General features: G+C 28.8%; 1 protein-coding gene across 1 annotated transcript; it reads right to left on the bottom strand.

The window, feature by feature from the left end:
* Window positions 1-3,539: 3,539 nt before the first annotated feature.
* LOC105116611 (mechanosensitive ion channel protein 10-like) lies at window positions 3,540-13,994 on the bottom strand. Its single transcript, XM_011014041.1, has 5 exons — window positions 12,494-13,994; window positions 5,153-5,276; window positions 4,443-4,736; window positions 4,162-4,364; window positions 3,540-3,916 (listed from the first exon to the last, which is right to left on the bottom strand). Exons 1-5 carry the CDS (start codon window positions 13,750-13,752, stop codon window positions 3,643-3,645), a joined length of 2,154 nt encoding a protein of 717 aa, XP_011012343.1. The 5' UTR covers window positions 13,753-13,994; the 3' UTR covers window positions 3,540-3,642.
* Between the last annotated feature and the right edge of the window lie 7,441 nt (window positions 13,995-21,435).

The following is a 21,435-nucleotide window of genomic DNA, read 5'->3' as shown; positions in this document are numbered from 1 at the left end:
ACATTTACGATAAATTAAAGGTATCTTATATTATTAGATATATTATTATAAAACATGCTTTGGTTAAGGAGTTATTGAAACTTCAAGTGCAAAATGATGATATAAAACCATGATAAAAATACACTTTTAAGTACTAATCAGCAGGTCACCTATTACAATTCAACCAATTCTCTATGTTTTTATTTGAGAAGATCACCCATTACAATGAGACCATTATTTCACCTGGGAGGTTACCCGTTACAATGAGACCACTCTTCCTCTTTTTTTTTCTACCTGGAAAAGTCACTCATAAAAATAGACTAAGGTAAGTGTAAGTGTGTGAGTTGGTCACCTCTGAAAATAGACTACTTTGAGTATATATGGGCAGGTCGCCTATGAAAACAGACTAATTTTTGTCAAAAGGAGCAAGTTGCCAAAGATAATGTGATCGTTTCCTTTTTCTTCCTTACAAAGCTTTCTCTCTAAAAACCTCTTATGAGATTTTAGTCGTAAGCATTGCAAAGAAAGGGCAACTGTCATAACCCATTTTTAGGTCTCCGTGCAAAAAGAAAAGAAATTGAAAACAAATAAACAAATAAAAAAATAATATTATAAAAAATATAACAGTGAAAAAAAGGATGTTAGAATGCTCAGAAAATGGTTAAAAATTGGTTGAGGAGGTTCAAAATTACAAAGATTAAAATTTGACAGTATTTTGTTGACTGATGGGAGCCCTATTGACAAAGAAAATTCAATTTAAGGAAGAAAAGTATAAAATGAGATGTTTATGGACTCAATTAAATTTTATTGAAGGTTTAATTGAATTTATGGAGGGTTTGATTGCAAACAAATTGATTTTTGAAGTCAATTTGGGTTTTAATTGGAAGAAATTAAAGTTGTAGGGTTAAAATATAATTTTTGAGAGTTAATTTGGTCAAATTACGGGTTTAATTGCATAAATATTGAAGTTTAATGGTCAATTAGGGACTTAATGGAAGAAATCTAAAACCAAAGATCAAAATGAAAAATGCAGGTAAATAAAAGGGTAGTAATTAAACCAAATCAGTGGCCAAATTGAAGAAATTAAAAGTTTAGTGATAAATTAAGGATGAAATTGCACTAATTCGAGACCAAGGACCATTTTGAAAAAGGCAGTCAACTTCGAGGCCAGCGATTGATTTTTGGCAGAGATGCAATTGCATTGATTTTTAAATCAAAATTGCAATTTAGAACTTGATTGAATAAATTACAAATTAAAGACCAATGTGAACTCTGACATATTTTTTTGCCACTTTTTTTTTTAAATAAAACGGTGTATTTTGTCCAGAACGACATTGTTTCATGCACTATTCACATAAAAAAGAAACTCAAAAGGGTGCCATTTTGAACGGTGATGTGGGTCTTCTTCTTCCTCTAGATGCGTGAAATAGGGGAAAAAGAAGATTTTGTTTCTTCCTTTATTTTCACCGACTTCCATTCCTCTAAAACTCGAAAAGATGTCGACCCAAAGCCCCCACTTGCCTAAGCTCTGACTAGTGGCCTACCACAGATGAAAAAAACAAAGGGGATAAGCCCTAGCTGGCATCCCGTCCACCTTGCCCTGTCCCCTGACCAGATAGAGGCAGGGCATTTTCACTGCACTTCTTTACGTATAAATACATAAGTAAAGAAGAGGCATAAGGGGGAGGAGTGAACAAAAAAAAACAAAAAGAGAAAGAATAGAAAAAAAAACAGAGAAAGGAAGAGAGAAGGAAAACAAAAAAAAAAAGAAGAAAAGGAAAACAAAGGGGAGAAGAGAGAAGGACCACCACTAGGAGCCATCATCATTTCACCGCCAGCATCACCGCCACCAGCGAGCACCACCGTGAGCCTCCATAGCAGCCACCATAGGTCAGTTCCTCGCCTCTCTCTTTTTTCTTCTTCTCTTTTTTTGCTCCAATCCATTTGTTTTCGTTTGTATGCAAAATGTGAACATGTTCTGCAACAAATGAAAATAATTAGCTGGTTACTGTGTTGTGCACAATAATCAACCAAGTATAGGTTTTTTACGCTAGTGCTCGGCCATTTTCTTTATGTTGGGCCGGTGTTGGCCCATTTTCTTTATTTTAGGCCGACGCTGGCCTATTTTTATTTTGGGTTGGTGCTAACCATTCCAAAAAAATAATTTAAAACACATTAGTGATTTTCTTATGTTTTTTTTATCTATTTTGGTTAATATCGATTTATATTTTTATACCTTAAAAATATAAATCTAGTATTAAAATATCAGGTTTTCATCAATTTTTTATTTAAAAAATATACATTTTTTTTTAAAAAAAAACAATGTGTTTGTGCATATGATCAAATATCTCAAAGCTAAAAAATTATATTATGTTTTTTATGCACCAAAAATATATTTTAGCATGCATTTTGGCTTTAATAACTAGTTTATTAAAGTCATAAGAACTTTGTCTAAAATTTCAGAAACAACAAAAAATTTATTTTGTTTGTTTTTTAGTATTCGAGATACAACATTACATATAATACGTATTTTAGATATTGAAATTTTTTTGACTCTTTAGACAAACCAACAACTAGAAAATACAACCAAAACCTTAGATTTTATCAAACATTAAAACAATACAGCCTACCTGAGGTAAGACATATTTGGGGTGCTAATACCTTTTCTTTATGCAACCAGTCTTCGTACCCTATCTCTGAGACCAGTTAGGGTTTTTAGTAACCAGAATACTAGGTGACGACTCCTAGTCCATATTTTACTAATATGAAACAAGCATTTCTTGTCTCCCTATATTTTTTCTAATAGACTATACATCTATCTACTACTAATTTTTAAAGGTTGGATGATCACCGCGATGCCGCATATATACGACAAGTATAACCAACAATCCAAGACAATACCTCAGTTGAAAGGAATGCAATCATAGTGCTCTTTAGTAGTTGGTCTTATCTCACTTATATAGTATAGACTGGATTGACTTCTATAGTGTTACTAATATTATAGTTTCGAGAGGATATGAGTGACTAGCATATATGGATATATATAAGCCCTAACCTATTAAAATGGACTGAACATGTGCTTTTTTAAAATACAATTATTATTATTTGTAAGTTCTGGAGAGAAGGTGCGCATGATGAAGGTTAAAATTATTATAAGTATTTGGTGTGGAGCCGACACCACAAGGGTTGGGTGAAAATGACAAGACTAAAGTAGGGTTTATTATGGGTTATGGTTATGATGTAGAGGAGGGATATGAAGGGGATATATTTTTTAGAGTAACCATATACGTATTATGCAATAAGATCTAATAACATAATAGAATAACATAGAAAATAAGTTTGAGAAGAAGAAGAGATTGTCATGGTTAATGAATCATTGAAAGTTACTATGTGTTATTCTTAATGTGTGTGTGTGTATATATTGGGATGTAGATAACCAACTTTATTATAATAAATAAATACTAATAATACAAAAATATATGAGTTTAAAATTATAGTCCATCATTAGTTCTGGCTGTAATTTAAGCTAAAAAGAAGTTACAAAAGGAAAAGAAAACACATGCAAGAGAATAACCGATATGGCCATATTGAATTAAAGATTCTTCAGGTGTGGGGATACATGATGATAATTTTCTTTTTGCACTCTTAATACATGCATTGACATCAAGATTGCATTGGCATTCCCCCATTGTTGATTGTGTTTACATGCGTAAGATGTACTTGTTGTGGAAGGAGATGGTACTTAATGCCAAGCTTGTCAAAAATCTTCTTTAGTTCAAAAACAAGATCCGATCTTCGATTGCTCTTTTCCCCGTAGTTTTGATGGTTCATGGTGTGTTGAACACATAGAGTAAGCTTCAAATCTTTCCCATTCTCTATCTCACACACCATCAATGTGTGCTTTGGGTTCCAGTGCTTTGGTTTGCTTTCAATGTATCTGCAGTATTCCATATTTGTAGTTTTCTCAGGCTAATAAATTCATCATTGCACATCAAGAAATTTTTAATGTATGTGTTACATAATATGCTAAATATATAGAGAAAAATCGGTAATAATTAATTAATATCTAGAAAATGATTTTCATTAGCAAAATAAGTGTGGTTTAGGCAAGCTAAGTACTTTAAGAATTAATTTGGTCTAACACTAGAAATATTTTAAATGCAAATGAGATTAATAACTTACATTTGTATAGCTTTCTTAAGAGCATTGAAGTCATCAACAGAAGTGGAGACATCAATGGTGATGTCAATACCATCCCCCATGTCTGGACTTCTTCTGAAATTACTGATAGGCTTTGTAAGAAGAACAGAATTGGGATAATATATCTTCTCCGAATCATACCGTAAGAACACAGTTGTCAAAATGTTCATCTCTTCCACAACCATCTGCAATAATATTAGAAAAAAAATTATATAAAATCTTCTCACTCAACCATCTTTAAGAATTAATATATATTTTTTTACCTGGACGCCATCGACAACACAACGATCACCAACATCAAAAGGATGCATGACAAAGACGAAGATGATGGACTCAAAGATACTTTTACAAGTGTTTTGGAACATGAACCCCACAAGTAGCAATTGAGATGTGAAAACAAATAAAACCTTGGTCGTCGCCAATCCCGTCACCAAAAGGGAGATCACAATTATAATTAGAGTCATTATTGCACTTGCTAGCCTGTGAAGTTGCTGGATAGCAGTCTTTGTATCATTCAAGGAATGTGCCAATGCTTTCCTCTCAACATAGGCATGTACCTAGCAATTGAGAACATAAACATAGCAAAGGAAATCATGCGTCTTTGAATAAATTGTTGATGTAGTTTCCTTTATATACATACAAAAGTTAATCCTATTTTAGTCCTTGGTTAGAGGGGTTAAAGAAGGGAAAATGGTACTGTGTATGGAATTCAGGAATCGAATCCACACTATATGAGTTTGATGTGTTAATAATGACATACATGATAATTAATTAATCATCGGATCTCAATGTCAACCACACAACACACAATAAATTATTCTTGATTTGAAAGCAAGCATTCTTTAATTAATCACCAAAAATAAATTAATAAATTATTTTTTTGAATTTTTTATTGTGTGTAAACATGTAAGGTGACGGCTTTAAAATCAATTATTATTATTATTATTTTTTAAATTTTTTTTTGGTTGCTTACCACCCAATTTCTGAAAGAAGATTTTGTGATTTTTCCAGTCCCAACAGCTCCTTCAAAGAGAGGAAATATGGAATGAACCTCTACAGTCTTTAAGAACCTTAGTAGATCTTCTGCTTCAATATACCTTGAAACATTAAAAAAAAGAAAAATATGTCAATAAAAATACACACTTAGAGATCACTAAATAAGTATATGTTGTGTTATATTGTAGATGATACTAATTTTATAAAAGTAAATAAATTACAATTTTTTTATCTTTATTCTTTTAGAAATTACAATTTAATTCCCAGTTAATATAAATTTTAAATTTAAATAAAAAAAAATGTCCTCTAATATATAATATGACATAAACACTCACAAACTCTCCTCCCTCATTTGTAAATCTTAACCCTCGCACTAAATTTCCAAATTTTCTCTGGGCTACTGCATGATCTACCTCCACCAACCACAGTAGGAACCTCGGACTTCTCGGTGAAAGCCCCCGCGGCTACGCCAACCCCTTAACAGCCATTACAGCCATCCTACTACTTATGCCCAGCTACAGCCGAGGAATACGAGGATTCAATCGACCTAGAAATACAACAAGGGGACCCCACCTACTGAGATTACTTGGCTGAAAGTGGCCTTCAATCAACAGTCCCCGCCGGCCTAGGTGGGTGTTGTTGCCTCTTTTCTTTCCCTGCCCTCCTAATTCCTTAGCTCAACAATCCGTCTTCCGATGGAGGCTTGACTTACCAAACATGGGGATTGATGGAAATCATTGCCATTGAAATTTGTCTTAGATGGACTTTTTATTTTTTGTTGTTGGAGAAAACATTGAAAATCCAACCTCATTTTGTATATTTTTTCCAATTATATATCAATATTCACCTTCCCCGAGTACTGGATTTGAGATTATATACATCATATATTTATTTTTTATCCCGTCTTTGAGGTTTAGTCATCACTATGATCTATGTTGATGTTTTTTTCAAAAAAAAATTTTAATAAAAAAAATTTAAATTATTAGATAAAATTTTAATAATAATTTTTTATTGATCTTTAATATACACATTTAAGTAAAAGCTTTTAAATTTGAAACTTTCATATATATATATATATATATATATATATATTAAAATAAAAATGATAAAATTTAATTTAATAAGTATTTAGTCACGGCTGTAATAGTATATTAAAAAATCATTTTAAACTTAAAATTTAAATTATTAAATAATATTTTAAGAATAGTTTTATACTTTTTAATATTTTCCAAGCGAGAACAGCATGTTGCATTTCAAGCTACCAAATTTATACAGCAACAGGTCATTTTTTATATTTGGTGTTGCTTAAACTACCTATTAGAAGAGAAATCTAAGCCAGGATGATGGGCAGTGGTTTCAGAGAACAAAACTTTGAGGTGCTGCTCAACCAAGTAGAATTTTATCCCATTTAGTTCTTGTAAGGTCTTATTTATCGTTAAAGTTACTCTGAGAGGGAGTGGGTTGCCAAATTATGGGAAGTTTTTTATTTTTTTAATGATAATTTTATTAATTTTAACGATAGAATGTCTTCTTAGTTATTAATTAGAATATAATGAAAATCTTATAAATAATTAGACTTTTTTTATTGATTTTTTTAGACATAATGTAAAATGTTATGAATTTATAAAGTTGATGATATAAACTGTAATTTAAAAAAAAATTAAAGAAAAGTAAAAAATAATTAAATTATAGGATAATCAAAATAATTTTTTTAAATATTTATCTCATTAACACAAAATCCGATGCATACATTTAACAAAATAGAATAAAAATTATATGAGTCAATAAATATTAGAAAAATAAATATTAGAAAAATATCTGAACATTAACTAAAAATCTAAGTCATAAAATTAAAAAATAGATATAAACTAAAATATCTCATCATAAGCTACAAAAACCCTTTAATTTTGTTTTCTTCATTATATGACACTAATATTTTTTTACAAGAAGATTAATAATTTAAATTTGATTGAAATAAAATAATTTGCTAGTATAAATCTACTTTTTCTTATTAATATCTTTAATTTAAGGAAATATATCAACTTTTTCCATGTCTTTTAATAATAAAAATAAAAATCAAGACATACCCAAAAAAATAATATAATTTAAAATAATGATAAATTTTTTTATCTCAAACTCAATCCTTTTATCTCATTAATATCCTTTTTTATTTTTGTTTTTTTATAAGAATAGTTCCTTAAATAAAATCTCTCACCATTCCAAAAACAAGTTTCAATTATAGTAAAATAACACCTTTAAATTGCTTAAAGCATTGTATATATATTAAAAAAATTATATAATGCTTGTGTTGTGAGAAAATCTTTAGAATTTTTATTAAACTTGATTTAGTCATCCTTGAAATCTTTTTAGTATTAAATTTTTTTCTAGTTGAGATTTTAAATTAAATAATATGAGGATTGTTATGACGTGATCTAGCAAACTTTATAAGCTTAAAAGTAACCCATAAATGAGGTAAAAACATGATTTTACTTAAAAAAAATAAATTCAAGTGGATCCTTTTTAATAATACTGAGGTGGCAATATATTAATTCAATTTAGATCAACTCACTAAACCTATAACTCAAGTTATGAACTCAATTACATTTAATAAATTTATTTTTTAAAAATTATTTTTTATTAATTATATAATAGCAAAAACTAGCATCCATAGTAAAGTAACCAAACAAAAACAAATTATAATGAATTACAAAAAAAAAGAACTATTATTGTTCAAGAACAAAGTAAAAATTAAATGGGAGTGAATAAAATAATATCTAAAAAATATTAGCAATTAATTAAAAAATTTAAAAGAAAGTGTGTGTATATATATTTAAAATTATTTAATTCTTTAAATTTTTTTTTTTAAAAAGACTAGATGCAGACCTTAGCACCTAAGCCTTCTATATAAAAATAAAAAATAAAGCAAATGACACATTAATTGCTATCCAGAATCTAACAACAATAAAGGTGGCTTGACTTGAAAGTCAAGATGTGTAATTTTTAACTTCCAAGACTTAATTTTTAATTTATTTTTATCTAAAAACATTTGAAAACATGCTTTTACAACCTTAAGAAACTAATTCCATAACCCAAACATCTTTAAATTGATTTTAAAAATGCAAAATCAAGCAAAAAAAGCCCTTTCCCAACCTTTATCTATCTTTTGAAGCAATAAGAAGCTAAAAATAGCATGAAATAAATTTTCTAGATCAATTATTGATAAAAATCAATTTATTTAAGCTAGTCAAATATATAATTTGAGTTGTAAATTTTTTTTAATGTATTTTTACTTTTTGAACGTTGTAAAACGATAAAAACTAATTTATTTAATTTAATTAGATTTATGACTTGAGATGTAATTTTTTTTAATGTATTTTCACTACCTGCACATTTCTTTTAACACAAAAAAGCTTTGATGTTAATTTTGCTTAGTTGCAGTACAGGCACACAATTAGGTCACTAACCACTAAATTTACATGGCTCGCGTGCTTATTTATTTAGTACAGGCACACAATTAGCTAATTAACCACTAAATTCACATGGCTCGTGTGCTTATTTATTTATTTATTTTATTTTATTATCTTTTGTTACCGTGTGAAACCCAAAAGTTAGAGAATAAAAATCAATCCGGAAATGATGATCCAAAATGGAAACAGATCAGATTATTGGAATTTTGTCAGACAACTCAGCAAAGTTACACTGGGGCTCAAAATGTAACTATGCAATCAGCCAGAGAGATTCCAAATCTAAGGCACTGTTTATTTTTTTAAAAAAAGTATTTTTGATAAAATTTAATTTTTTTTGTTATTTTTAGATCATTTTAATACATTAATATCAAAAATAATTTTTTTAAAAAATAAAAAATATTATTTTGATATATTCTTTAAATGAAAAGATGTTTTTTGATATTTTTAGATTATTTTAATATGTTGCTATTAAAAATAATTTTTAAAAAATAAAAAAATATTGTCATATATTTATGAATGAAAAATATTTTTAAAAGTAACTAATTACATTTAATATATTTTTAAATAAAAAATGTTTTAAAATATAATTATAACTATAATTTCAAATATATTCTAAAAATACAACTCGAGGCTGAGACTGATAATGAGTGATATAGATTGAACTTTTAAGCAGCAAATGCCAAAATCACCATTACTTTAAATAGGACATCGGGAGCTGCAGCTATATTCTCTTCTCTTAATGCAAAAATAGATTAATAAATAATTTTAATGATAAATCTGATGTTTATTTGAGGAAAAAAAGAAAGAATACACCTAATATAATTGCTTTAAATCATATTGAAAGAAAACAATCCACCGCAACTTCTATTGCAATGTCTGTAACCCTTCCCGTATTACTGGATAGATAGATGAGATTATTTTTTATTTGGTTTAGTTTTAAATTTAAAAAAATTAAATTTATTTATTCTTTAAAATTCAAATTAAAATTCAATTAAATTCGGTTCAAACTAATTAATTTTAATTTAAATTCAGTTGATATTATTAAAAACTAAAGTACAAGATTTCAAGGCGTAGAGATTGACGTACAGAGGTGAGAAGAAAGGAGACTTTCATATTTATACTCCTGGCCTGCTTTTTGAACTTTATTTAGTTTCATTTAAATTAGTTGTTTTGGTTTGATTTATTAAGTTTTAGATTTTTTAAACTAAACAAAATTGAGTTTTTTTTAAATGGTTTAATTATTTTTTTTTGTGATTTGATTTTTTTATTATAATTTTTCTACTTTCTCACTTTAATTAATTTTTTAGTTTTTTACTCACATTCTGATAGTAGAATATTATCGCTGCTAGATAGTTATATAATAGATTTTTTTTTTAAATAGCATAATAAGTTAAAAGTTTTGAAGAGTTTGGTAAAAATTTTAAAGGAGTTTTTAAATACTATTTTTCTTTGAGTAGCTATAAAATTGCTACTTTAATTACAGAGTTTTAATAATTTTATCATTTTTTATGATTTAATTTACCACTTAATTCTAAATTTAATTAATATTTTGATTCGAAAACATAACATTTAATTAAATATTTCAGTTTAAAACCACGTGTCTTATTTCATCAACATATATATATATATATATATATGTTGACACACAAATTAGCTTGCACACACCGAAAAAAAGTTCCTATAACTCGAGCAAAGCTTTTAAAGATTCTGCTATTCATGACCATCAAAATCAATAAATAAAGAGAGTTAAACTAGAGATCATACCTATTTACCATCACCCCCACTTTACCACGTAACCACCCATCGATGATTTACCACATTTTTTGCTACCATCTTGATTAGTTATTTTTTATTTTATCCATTTATAACTAGGACCGTACTATATTAATTAGTTTTTATTTTATATTATATGTTAATTACCCGATTTATCCATTAATAATGCGGACTGACTACCCTTCGTGATCGTACTCCTTGTTTTTGTTGATTTGTGTATCATGATTGGCCTTCAAAAGCTAAAATCAGAAAGGAATAAAGGAAGGCAGACGTTTCCTAGGTGTGACATTTGAAAAACCATGGACGTTAACCCCACACCATCAAATGACCCACTGCGAAGAAATCGTCGAGGATTGATGTGCCTCGATAGACTCGAAAAAGTAGCAAGTCTTTTACCAAAAAGACAAAACAAAACCCCAACAATCAAAAGGTAAAAGGGAAAGGCCTCCCTTACAGTTTAGAAATAATGCAAGCTAGCAAGGCACATAACATGGAATTCAATCATGTATAATTTATTTAGAAATGGTTGAATCTAATTTTTATTTTAAAATTTTAGATATGGATATTAATCTTTTCTTTTCTTTTTCTTTTTTTATTTTAGTTTGTAAAAGAAAAAATATACCATTCTTTATGTATTTGTAGCCAAATAAAAAAATTAGATTGATTAATTTTGATAAAATTAGAAATTCCTGATGAATTGAAGATTATTGCATATATCAAATTAAAATAAATTGATATTTTTATTTAATCTTTTATTATTTATTAATAAAGCTGTGTTGAAAAAAAAAAGAGGAGGGGGATTTCATTTTATGATAAAAAGTTTATTTATTTCAATTATTTTACAAGAAGAGAAAAAATAAAACAGGAATCTGTTGAATTTTATTTTATGGTAAAAAGTTTATTCATTTTAATTATTTCACAAGAAGATTAAAAAAAAAAAGGAACCTATTAAATTTCACTTTATGATAAAAAGTTCATTCATTTCAATTATTTTAGAAGAAGATAAAGTAAAAAACAAACAAGGAATCCGTTGAATTTTGCTTTATGATAAGAAGCTCATTCATTTCAATTATTTCACAAGAAGATAAAAAAAGAAAAAAACAAGGAATCCGTTGAATTTCCTTTATGATAAGAAGTTCATTCATTTCAATTATTTCAAAAGAATATAAAAAAAGGAAAAAACAACAAGAAATCCATTGAATTTCACTTTATGGTTAAAAGTTCATTCATTTCAATTATTTCACAAGAAGACAAAAAAAACAGGAATTCGTTGAATTTCAGATCATAAGTTTTACTAATAAGATACGAAGACTTACTTTATATTTAAAATTGGATAGAAAAAATTATTTATCTTAGAAAAACACTAACAACTACTATCAAGGAATGCATCAGAAATTAATAATTTAGAATTTGTTCGGCATAATTTTTAACTTTAAATCATAATCTAAAAGTTATTTTTATAAATAATTTATGAAAAAAAATAAGTTATAACCATTTTAAAACATGATTTATAAAAATAACTCAAATCATTTTTCTAAAGGAAGATATAAGTCAGAATTTTCAAATTTTAATTAAAAAACAGAATTTTGACTCAATTTTATAATAAACTTTTGATCCAAGTCAAAAGTTATTCCTAATATATCTGTGACTTGTTTTTCATTTAAATTAAAAGACAATTTAAATTAATTTACAAAAATCATACTAAATATAATATAAGTTTATAGAAAATTGTCCAAAACTTCGGCTCTGTTAGTGTAACTTTCATCTTGCTCACATTTTATTAAAGATTGATAAATAGAGAATTAGGTATGTCAGGATTTATGTTACGAAATCTAGTGACAACTAACGAAAATAAGGAAACACAATTTCAATTTTGGACAACGTAATTGAAACATTGTCAAGTTTCTAATAATCATCGTATGATATGATTCGAGATATGTTAACCCTTTTAAAAAAAAAAACCGAGCAAGGTTAGCATAATTGAGATCGGTTAATTATATCTACTGTATAAAGGAAATATATAATATCAAATGTTCATATAATTAACCAGAAGGGTTAGCAGAAGAAATTGAACTTACTTGGCACCAGGTTTGGCGACATTCTTGAAACTCCTTTGAGCACTGCATCTAGCCTCCCATTCACTGTTGATCTCCGATTCTGCATTACTAAAATCATCAACCGTCCTCGAAACCGTCGACAATCCCGATGACTTAATGTAACTCCCCAACCTCTTCACACTCCAAGCGGTTGCCCTAGTCATCATACTTAACTTCCTCAGCCTCTCCATATCGATTCTCCTCGACTCGTACCTCTTGGATTTTGATATAGGTATGTCTTGTGAGGCCCTCTCTCTCTGTTTCGCAGGCAATGTCCTCGAATGCCTCGGCGTCAGCCGACGAGGAGTTTCCCTCTCATTCTCATCTAATGGTGGCCCGGAGAGTGTAACGAGAATGTAGTGGTGGAAGACGCTTTCTTTCATGCGGTCAAAGAAAGTAGCAACATGGAAAGATGAAGCAAGAACCTTCACAAGTAAAATCTTCAGTAACCATATGGTAGCTCCAATAAAGACAGCAATTAGAACACGGAAAGTCCTCTTCAAGGTCTTGCTGCGTTTGTGGGCATCATGGAACATACTCATCCATGCAAGTAGAACCAATCCTAGCCATGCACAATGCTGAAAACTCTTGCGCAAACCAAAAACAAAGTAGAGTACCTTTTCTCTGAGCATGAAATTGCGTTCTATGAGAAAACCAAGAAAACCTACAAGCCAATCCGACACAAGGCGGCCACAGAAGAGAACCAGGACCATAAGGCACCATTTCCATAAAACTAAACCCCATAGGACCTTGTTTCTGAGGGATTCAACGGTTAGAGAAAGAATTAAGCAGGTCATGCTTATGAGAAACAATATGAACTCAATCAAGGCTCTCTTTTTTATCTTTATTATCCTTCTCCTTCGGTACTTGGAACGTTTAATGGTCTCTCCACCATCATCAACTTCTTCTCCTCCTTCTTCTTCATAGTCACACCATTCTTCATCATCTTCTTCATCGGTGGAGGTAGCGCTTTCGGGGGGGTTTAATAGTTGGTAATATTCTTCGGATTCTTGGATGCTCCTGGAAGGGGGAGGGTAGTTTGTTTCAGTGAAACGAGATTTGGGTTTGGAGAAGTTGAGACGGCGGAGGGTTGTTGTTCTTGCCAGGGTTTTAGAGAGGGGGCCTTTGGAGTCTGGTTGCTGTGGTGATGGTGACTGTTTGAGTTTGGAGTCTGGTTGATCCACGGAAAGAACCACTTGGTCTGTGTTGGGTTTTTGGTGCTCTTGGTTTTGGACCTCCATGATATCCAGCTCCACCAAATTAACCACACACAGAGATTTGAAGATTTAAAAGAGAAATGGTAGATAATCTGTGCAAGGACAAAGCTTGGTTACAGTCACAAAAGGAGAGACAAGAGAGAGTGATATTCGGAAGCAAACATGTAGGGAGCCAGAGATATTATCGGGTGCAATAATTGTGATAATGAAAACACTAGGAAAAGTTGGAAGCACTTGATCTTTGCTATCATATATTTGTTGAGACATTGCCATGATGTAATCTTCATGCTGTCCACCAATTTTAGCAGGAAAGCAATTTCATTTAGATCTTTCATCGATATCCAAGGCTCCATTATTTATTTATGTGATCCAATGTGGTACAATTTAATTCCTATTTTAACCATAACTTTAAAATTAAAAAATATTTAATTAATCAACAAATATCATAGTTTTTTTTATAAATTCTATTAAAAAATATATCTTATAATTTATAAATTTTTTAAATTTATCTTTTTAAACTGTATCACAATAACTACTACAGTATTAAATACATAATAAATAAGAACTGTCATTGATCAAGTTTTAAAGAATTTGAAAATTTAAATGTTGACCGTTTAATTATTGGTTAAGTAAATAATTATTCCTAGTGTTATAACCAGGCTATTTTAACCTGAAAACCTAGGAGGTTGCGAGGCTTTTTTTTTTTTTTAATTAGTAGTATAAAGGAGATTGCAAGTTAAACTGGTCAAGACTTTGAGAGGTAAACCCATTAACCTGGAGCTAGGTTTTTAGCTATTATGATTTGGGAGTCAATTGTACGCAAAATAATAATAATAATAATAATAATCCGTTAAATGAAGCCCTAACCTCTCGTTCTTTCTTTATTTTATTTTTATCTTTCTTTCTAATTTCCCCTTCGTCCCTGCGCTTGCACATGAAAAACAGATGTATTAGCATAGGCCGTATTCTATTAGAACTAGTAGGACTTCATGCCAACATTCTAACTGTAATTGAATGATATCATATAACTTTCTTTGGCGGAAACAGAGCCGATACATGGAGGGGTACGCGTTTAGTTGACTTCGGTAGCGAGCTTTAGCTCAATTGCTATCTCAAATCCATCCTTGAAAACTTGCAACGGATCCACTGGAAAAGAAACGTTTGGGTGGCATAGCTTCCATGTGAAACGTTTCACCATGTAATTTGTTGTGATCATAGCTTCAAGTCTTGCAAATTCATATCCCGAACACATTCAAACTCCTCCTCCAAATGCCATGAAACTATACGGCAGGAATGATGACTGTTTTTCGAAGTATTTCTTATCATACTCTGATGGATTTGGGAAGATGCACTCATCCATGTTTGCCATGCAGGCTGCCCAGATTATCCGAGTCAAAAGGTTGAACTTAGCGGACTACTTATATACTCGTTATCTTGTAGTATTTGTGATTAAGTTACAACGAGAAGGGAACATGCAGGAACTTGAATCATACCTATCATCGTTCTGGAATTAGGTATCCTTCATATTCAAAATCTTTTAGGACCTTCCTGAAGGAACAGAACACAGGAACGGTCATCCTTACAGACTCCATTGCCACTGATCTTCATGTGTATTTCATTCTTGCGAGATCACCCCATGCTAATAGGTCCTTTGACGCCTTACTCTTGGCAATGTCCTCTTGTTCTGCAGTGTCAAATTTTAGAGATTTTCATGAATTTGGGAAAATATTGTTTGGTCTTTGTGGAATCCAATTTAGTCGCCTTACATTGACTAAAGATTTTCAATGGAAGTGTTTGGTATTTGTGCAAATTCATGTCCTCTTGTTCTCCTCCTACTGACCTTGAACAATGCTGCTATAAACAGACGGATCGTTGACTAAAAGCTTGATCAAGAAACTGAATATGGAAGTTGTGTCTTGTCCTGCTATCATTATATTGATATATAGCATTATCTAAAATTTCATCATCAGATATACAACAGAATTGTCTTCATTTAGGAATTCAAGCAAGATTGTGATGAGATCGCTAAGGAAGTGATTTGATGTTTTAAAAATTTAAGTTTTAGATAAGATTTAAGGATATAATTTATATTATTTTTTAATATATTTTTATGTTTAAGATATAAGATGATCGTTCTGATTTTTTCTCTTGATTGAAGGCTATGATTGAAGTATGTGAAGGGGACATTGACCAGTACAGAAAGAACACCTTTCACCGTTGTTGGTAGAGCTCTCCGAGTATATCACTTTGCGCTATTCCAAATATCAGTAAGCTCATAATTTTGAATGTTAGTGTCTTCACTAATGGCACTGCCTATGCTGTAAAGAGAAAATACAGATATACAAGGCAAAGGGATTCAAAGTGCAAGAAGACACAATATTCATAAATTCACCTGTGATTTATATTCACAATCTAGGTCATAGATATGATCACATTGCAGTAAACACATTGATCGACTGTTTCTTTCCTTTACTTTTTCTAGTTTACCTTTATTAGATTTGGATGAGATGAAATTTAAGATTAAATTAAAAATTATTAGAGTATTTTAAAAAAGAGAGCTTGAGCTTGGGTAAGATGAAATTCAAGACTTAATAGAAGAGTTATTACAAAATTAAAGATTATATTAAATGAAGAGGGCAAAATTTTTAAAAAAATATAGTGATATTTTTTAATGTAAACAAAATAGCATGATATGAAAAACTCTTTAACAATATTATTAAATTTGAACCAATATATGAATGTTAAAACCTTCTAACTTGATTTTTTTTATCTAGCATAAGTTTCAAATTAAAACATATAAAAGTTTTCAAGATGTGACATAACAATTTTATGGGTGCAAACATTACCTAGATAACTGATAAAGAATTGGGTTAGTGTAAAAAAAAATTGAAATGATTTTTTTTTTAATATTAAAACGATGACATTTTAAATCACTTTTGATCAATCCACTTAAATGTTAAATTTATGACTTAGATCATGGATATGATCATAATATGATACTCTAGTTGGTTAACTATCTATTTCTTTTTCTTTACATTTTTCTTTTCGTGATTTGGCCTTTATTAGGTATGGATAGGATGAAATTTATAACTAAATTGAGGAGTTATTAATGTCCAATACATATAAACACATAAAAATGATAATTTCTAAAAAATTAGGATTCCTTAAGAATCTTATTAAGCAATCTAAATTTTTTTTTAGTCTTTATTATAGGAAATTACACAATATATGATATTTACATATAAGAAAAATTGATAAGCTTAGTTTTGTGGTGTAATCTCTACATTAACTTTTTTTTTTTTTGTGTGTGTGTCTATGTATATATATAAGAAGAATCACTAACTAATATTTTAAGCCTCCTATTTCCCTTCAACTTGGTTTCAGAGCCTTAACATATTAAAATTCTCTTTCACTTTCTCTAATGAACTCTACCTTGGTTGCCAACTCTTCCTCACACCTGACTAGCGTTGCAGATATTCACTTTTTCTTGACTGTTGATTTTTTCCCACATCTAACTAGTATGTAGCTCCTTTATCACAGACTGTTTGTGCTTTTTAACTATTGCAGACCTTTTCCCTTACAGACCTGAATAATATACCTTTCTACACTCTTATTGCCACGCATCTTACCCATACAGAGGCTTCAATTACAACAATTGTTCCCTTGTCTAATACTTAGTAAGTGATTTTTTTAAATCTTATAAATACCAATTATCTTTATTAATGAATGCAAATGAAACCATATCTTCTTAGCTACGGTATTCTTCACTTAATTGATGGCTCCTTGTCATGTTCTCCTTCTCATATAGTTGCTTCTACTAGTTCTTCTCTATAAACTAATCCTTCTTTTCTTAATTAGAAATAACATGATCAACTTATTCCGAGTGCATTACTTTCTTCTCTTTTCATGGATTTATTGCATTTTGTTGTTAATTGTCAAACCTTGCATTGTGTTTAGTGTAATCTTGTCCAAACCTTCAGTTCCTTTTCTAATTCTCGTATTCTACAACTTTATAGATCTTTTCAAGATCTTTATTAAGGTGATACTCCAATCATTATATATATGCAAAAGATCAAATCATTAATTGATGAATTAGTTGTTGCTGGCTAGCTAGTTTCTCTTTAAGATTTCAATTTGTATATGTTGTATGATTTTCACGTTGAGTTCAAAAACTTGGCAACCAGCCTTGCGAACAAGGTAAAATCTTTTTTTGTAAGCAGATCTTAATAGCTATCTCATTACCTATGAATTCCTTCACAGGACCTCCCTTCAATCCATTGTTATCACTATTCCTCTCCTACCTAAGCCATCTTTTCAACCCTCTACTATTATTGAACATTATCAGTCCTTTACCACCTATAACAATAATCCTAATTTTAGTTGTGGTATAGCTAATCCTCCAATCTCTACTTTAGGGGATATATTATAAAAAATTACACAATATAGAAAGTATATATCTAGAAAATATTGATAGAATCTAAAAATAATTCATACATAATCAACCATTTTCATTTAATTTAATATTAAAATAAACCAAAACATAATAAATAACTTACATAAAGTGCTAAGCCTTTCATTCTACAAAACATTTACTAGAAAAATGAAGAAGGGATTATACCTTTGCTATCTGTAATGGATAAGCCTCGATTGGTATCGTGTGCATATGATGTTTCTTCATGATCGATACCCAAATTAATAGCATGAGCATCAACATTAGCAATATTATTTGTGGTTGAACTAGTAATAACAATAGCCCTTTTTGAACTTTTTTCCATCATCCCTAAAATATAATATAATTAATTCTTAATTTAAATGTAATAATCTCATAATCATATAAAGAAATATCAAAAGTAACATGGTCTACACACAAAACACCAAAAGAAAAAAATTCTTTCTATACACAGATTCAAAAGTCTCTTTTTAAATTACAAACCAAATAAAATCATGATCACAAATCTAACAAAACAAAACAAAACCAAAGCGCATATATATCAAGATCACAAACGAAACCTAATTTTGAGTTGTGCACTTATCCTATAATAATTAATCAAAATTTTTTAAAAGTTCAAAAAACATAGATGTATTTGCATTTGATTTTCTATCTAAAGAAAATTACTTGAACCTTTACTTGAATAATTATTAATTATTCTTATTGTATTCATCACCTTACTCCTATAATAATTATTATTTCCCACAAACCTATTTATATTACTAGAACTTGAAGTTGAGCTAACCATCATTTCTAACATGGTTTCGTGAGGAGCAAAGGATTCTCCATGTGTAAACAAACATAAGTATTTCTTGATAAAATCTTTTTAAATAGATGTATCATTACAATATATTTATGATGGGACTTTTTATTCTTATACTTCACATATGAACATCTAATTTTTTCTATATTAATATTCTTCAATTTAAAAGGTACAAAAATAATAAAACCCTGAACCTCTTAAAGATAATTTTTTCTATATAACCTTTTTATTGAATCTTGATACATTCAAGAACGATCATCTATTGATTATGAAAACTATATATAATAATATTGATTTGATCAATTCTAAAAAAAAAATCATTTCCCCTAAATTACCAACTTAATAATAAAATTGACAAAATATGATTGGTGCCCGTTAAAATAATCATAATTTTTTCAATGATAACACACCTAAATTGTGAAATCAAACTCAATTTCATTAAATGACAACAAAATTTAATTTCCTCCAAATCCAAAACAAACCATAGCATACAAATAATATATTAATACAACAAATTTCTCTTGGAAAAAAACTATAAAACACTTAAATATACAACAAAACTATAAATACTATAAATTATTTTAATAAATTAACCTAAAACATAAAAGGATTAAAAAAAATGGATGGGTTTGTTTAATTTTTTTATTGAAGTTTCAGAAGAAAAAAAATTCCATGATAAATGCTAACATTATTTATAGGTGTAAATCGATGCTTAAGGGTTAGGGTGGCTAGATTTATGAGAAAATAGGAGGTTGATGATATTTTTCTCTATAAAAGAAGAAGAAAAAGAAGAATGAAAGGAAGAATTGTCGATTAAATTTTTTTTACAATTATTGATAAAATAATTTTATCAGTAATTCCATCATTAAATAATAACATGATAACTTTCTAAAAAAATTGCCAATGAAATTCTTATTGATTGTTTTATTTTTTTTCTATTTCATCAGCAATTATCAGTAGAACATACTTCATCATTATTGCTATCAAGAATTACTAATGGAAATATGTCTTCACTATTTTTGTTAGAAAGTAGCAGCTGAATATTATCCATCAAAGTTTTCATTGCTATTTGTTAAATTTTTTAGCAATACCAAATTTTCTTAAAAACATTAAATGAAATGTATGTTTCCTGGTATTTCTTCTGCATCTTTATGTTAATTTTGACATATCATAACTAACTTTACATCTCTAATTTGATAAAAACAAATTACTTGCACTAAAAACATAAAATTTCTAAAAATGTAATACTTCTCACAATTGTGAATTTTAATGTGAATTAATCATATTGTCAAAGTATAATCATTCCAATCCATTCAATGTGTTTTAAGCATGAACCAGATCATGCATTAATTTTAAAGAATATAAGCGTTGATCTAATATGACCTGATTGAGTTAACATGTCTAAAGGCAATCCAGACAATTGATAAAAATATATTTTAACTTAAACAATTCAAGAAAACATATTTTTTTGAAAATAATATTGAGATAACAACATATTAAATCAATTCTGGTCATCCTAAGTTAACCTATCAAATTTATGATCTAAATGATGAGACCGATATAACCATATAAATACAAATAAAATAAATTATAAATTTTAATTCTTAATCAATCTAATGTAGAAGGATGAAATTAAGAAAAAATAAATAAAAAAAGATAAAAAATAACTTAAATTAACCCATTAAACTCACAACTCAGGTAATGAGACCGGAATAACCTCATAAAAAGTAAATCGAAATAGATTTTGAAGCTCAATTTTTAATCAACCAACTGTTGAAGTATAAAATAAAAAAAAAATCAATCAAAAAAAGTTTAAAAAATCAAGTCACCATGTTTTAAACATCTAAATCCACAACTTGAATTATGAGACATGGACAACCCTATAAAAAGAAAATTAAACAAACTATAAAGTCTAATCCCTAATAAATCTAATACTGAAAGATTAAAACAAAAAACCAGAGCACTGTTTTACATTTTCATCATTACATTGTGAATTTCTCTTTCTATCTCACATTTAATGCTTAACTAATTAAATTGGTCCCAAAAGAATATATAAAAAAAAGGTTGAAACAATAAAATAAAAAAAATCATTCCAAAATGAATCTATTATTTATTAAATTAACCCAAAACGTTATGCTAGTTACCTATAAAAATGTGTCTAAACCTAGAAACTCAACTCCATGTGCCTAAGCTGATTTTGTTTTTGGGAGTAAATGATGCATCATCTGCTTACACACACACATACACATATGCTAAATGTCAGGTCATTAACTATGATGAATGATTAGTACTTAAAAGTGCATTTTTATCATGGTGTTATATCATCATTTTGCACTTGAAGTATCAATAACTCCTTAACTAAAACATGTTTTATAATAATATATCTAATAATATAAGATACCTTTAATTTATGGTAAATGTTCATTTTAAATGCAGGCCTATCACATAAATAAAA

Source organism: Populus euphratica, unplaced genomic scaffold (genome assembly GCF_000495115.2).
Source record: "Populus euphratica unplaced genomic scaffold, PopEup_1.0 scaffold995.1, whole genome shotgun sequence".
In the NCBI taxonomy this organism is placed as follows: domain Eukaryota; kingdom Viridiplantae; phylum Streptophyta; class Magnoliopsida; order Malpighiales; family Salicaceae; genus Populus; species Populus euphratica.
Note: the sequence above shows the minus strand (reverse complement) of the source record. Positions and strands in the feature narration are given on the sequence as shown.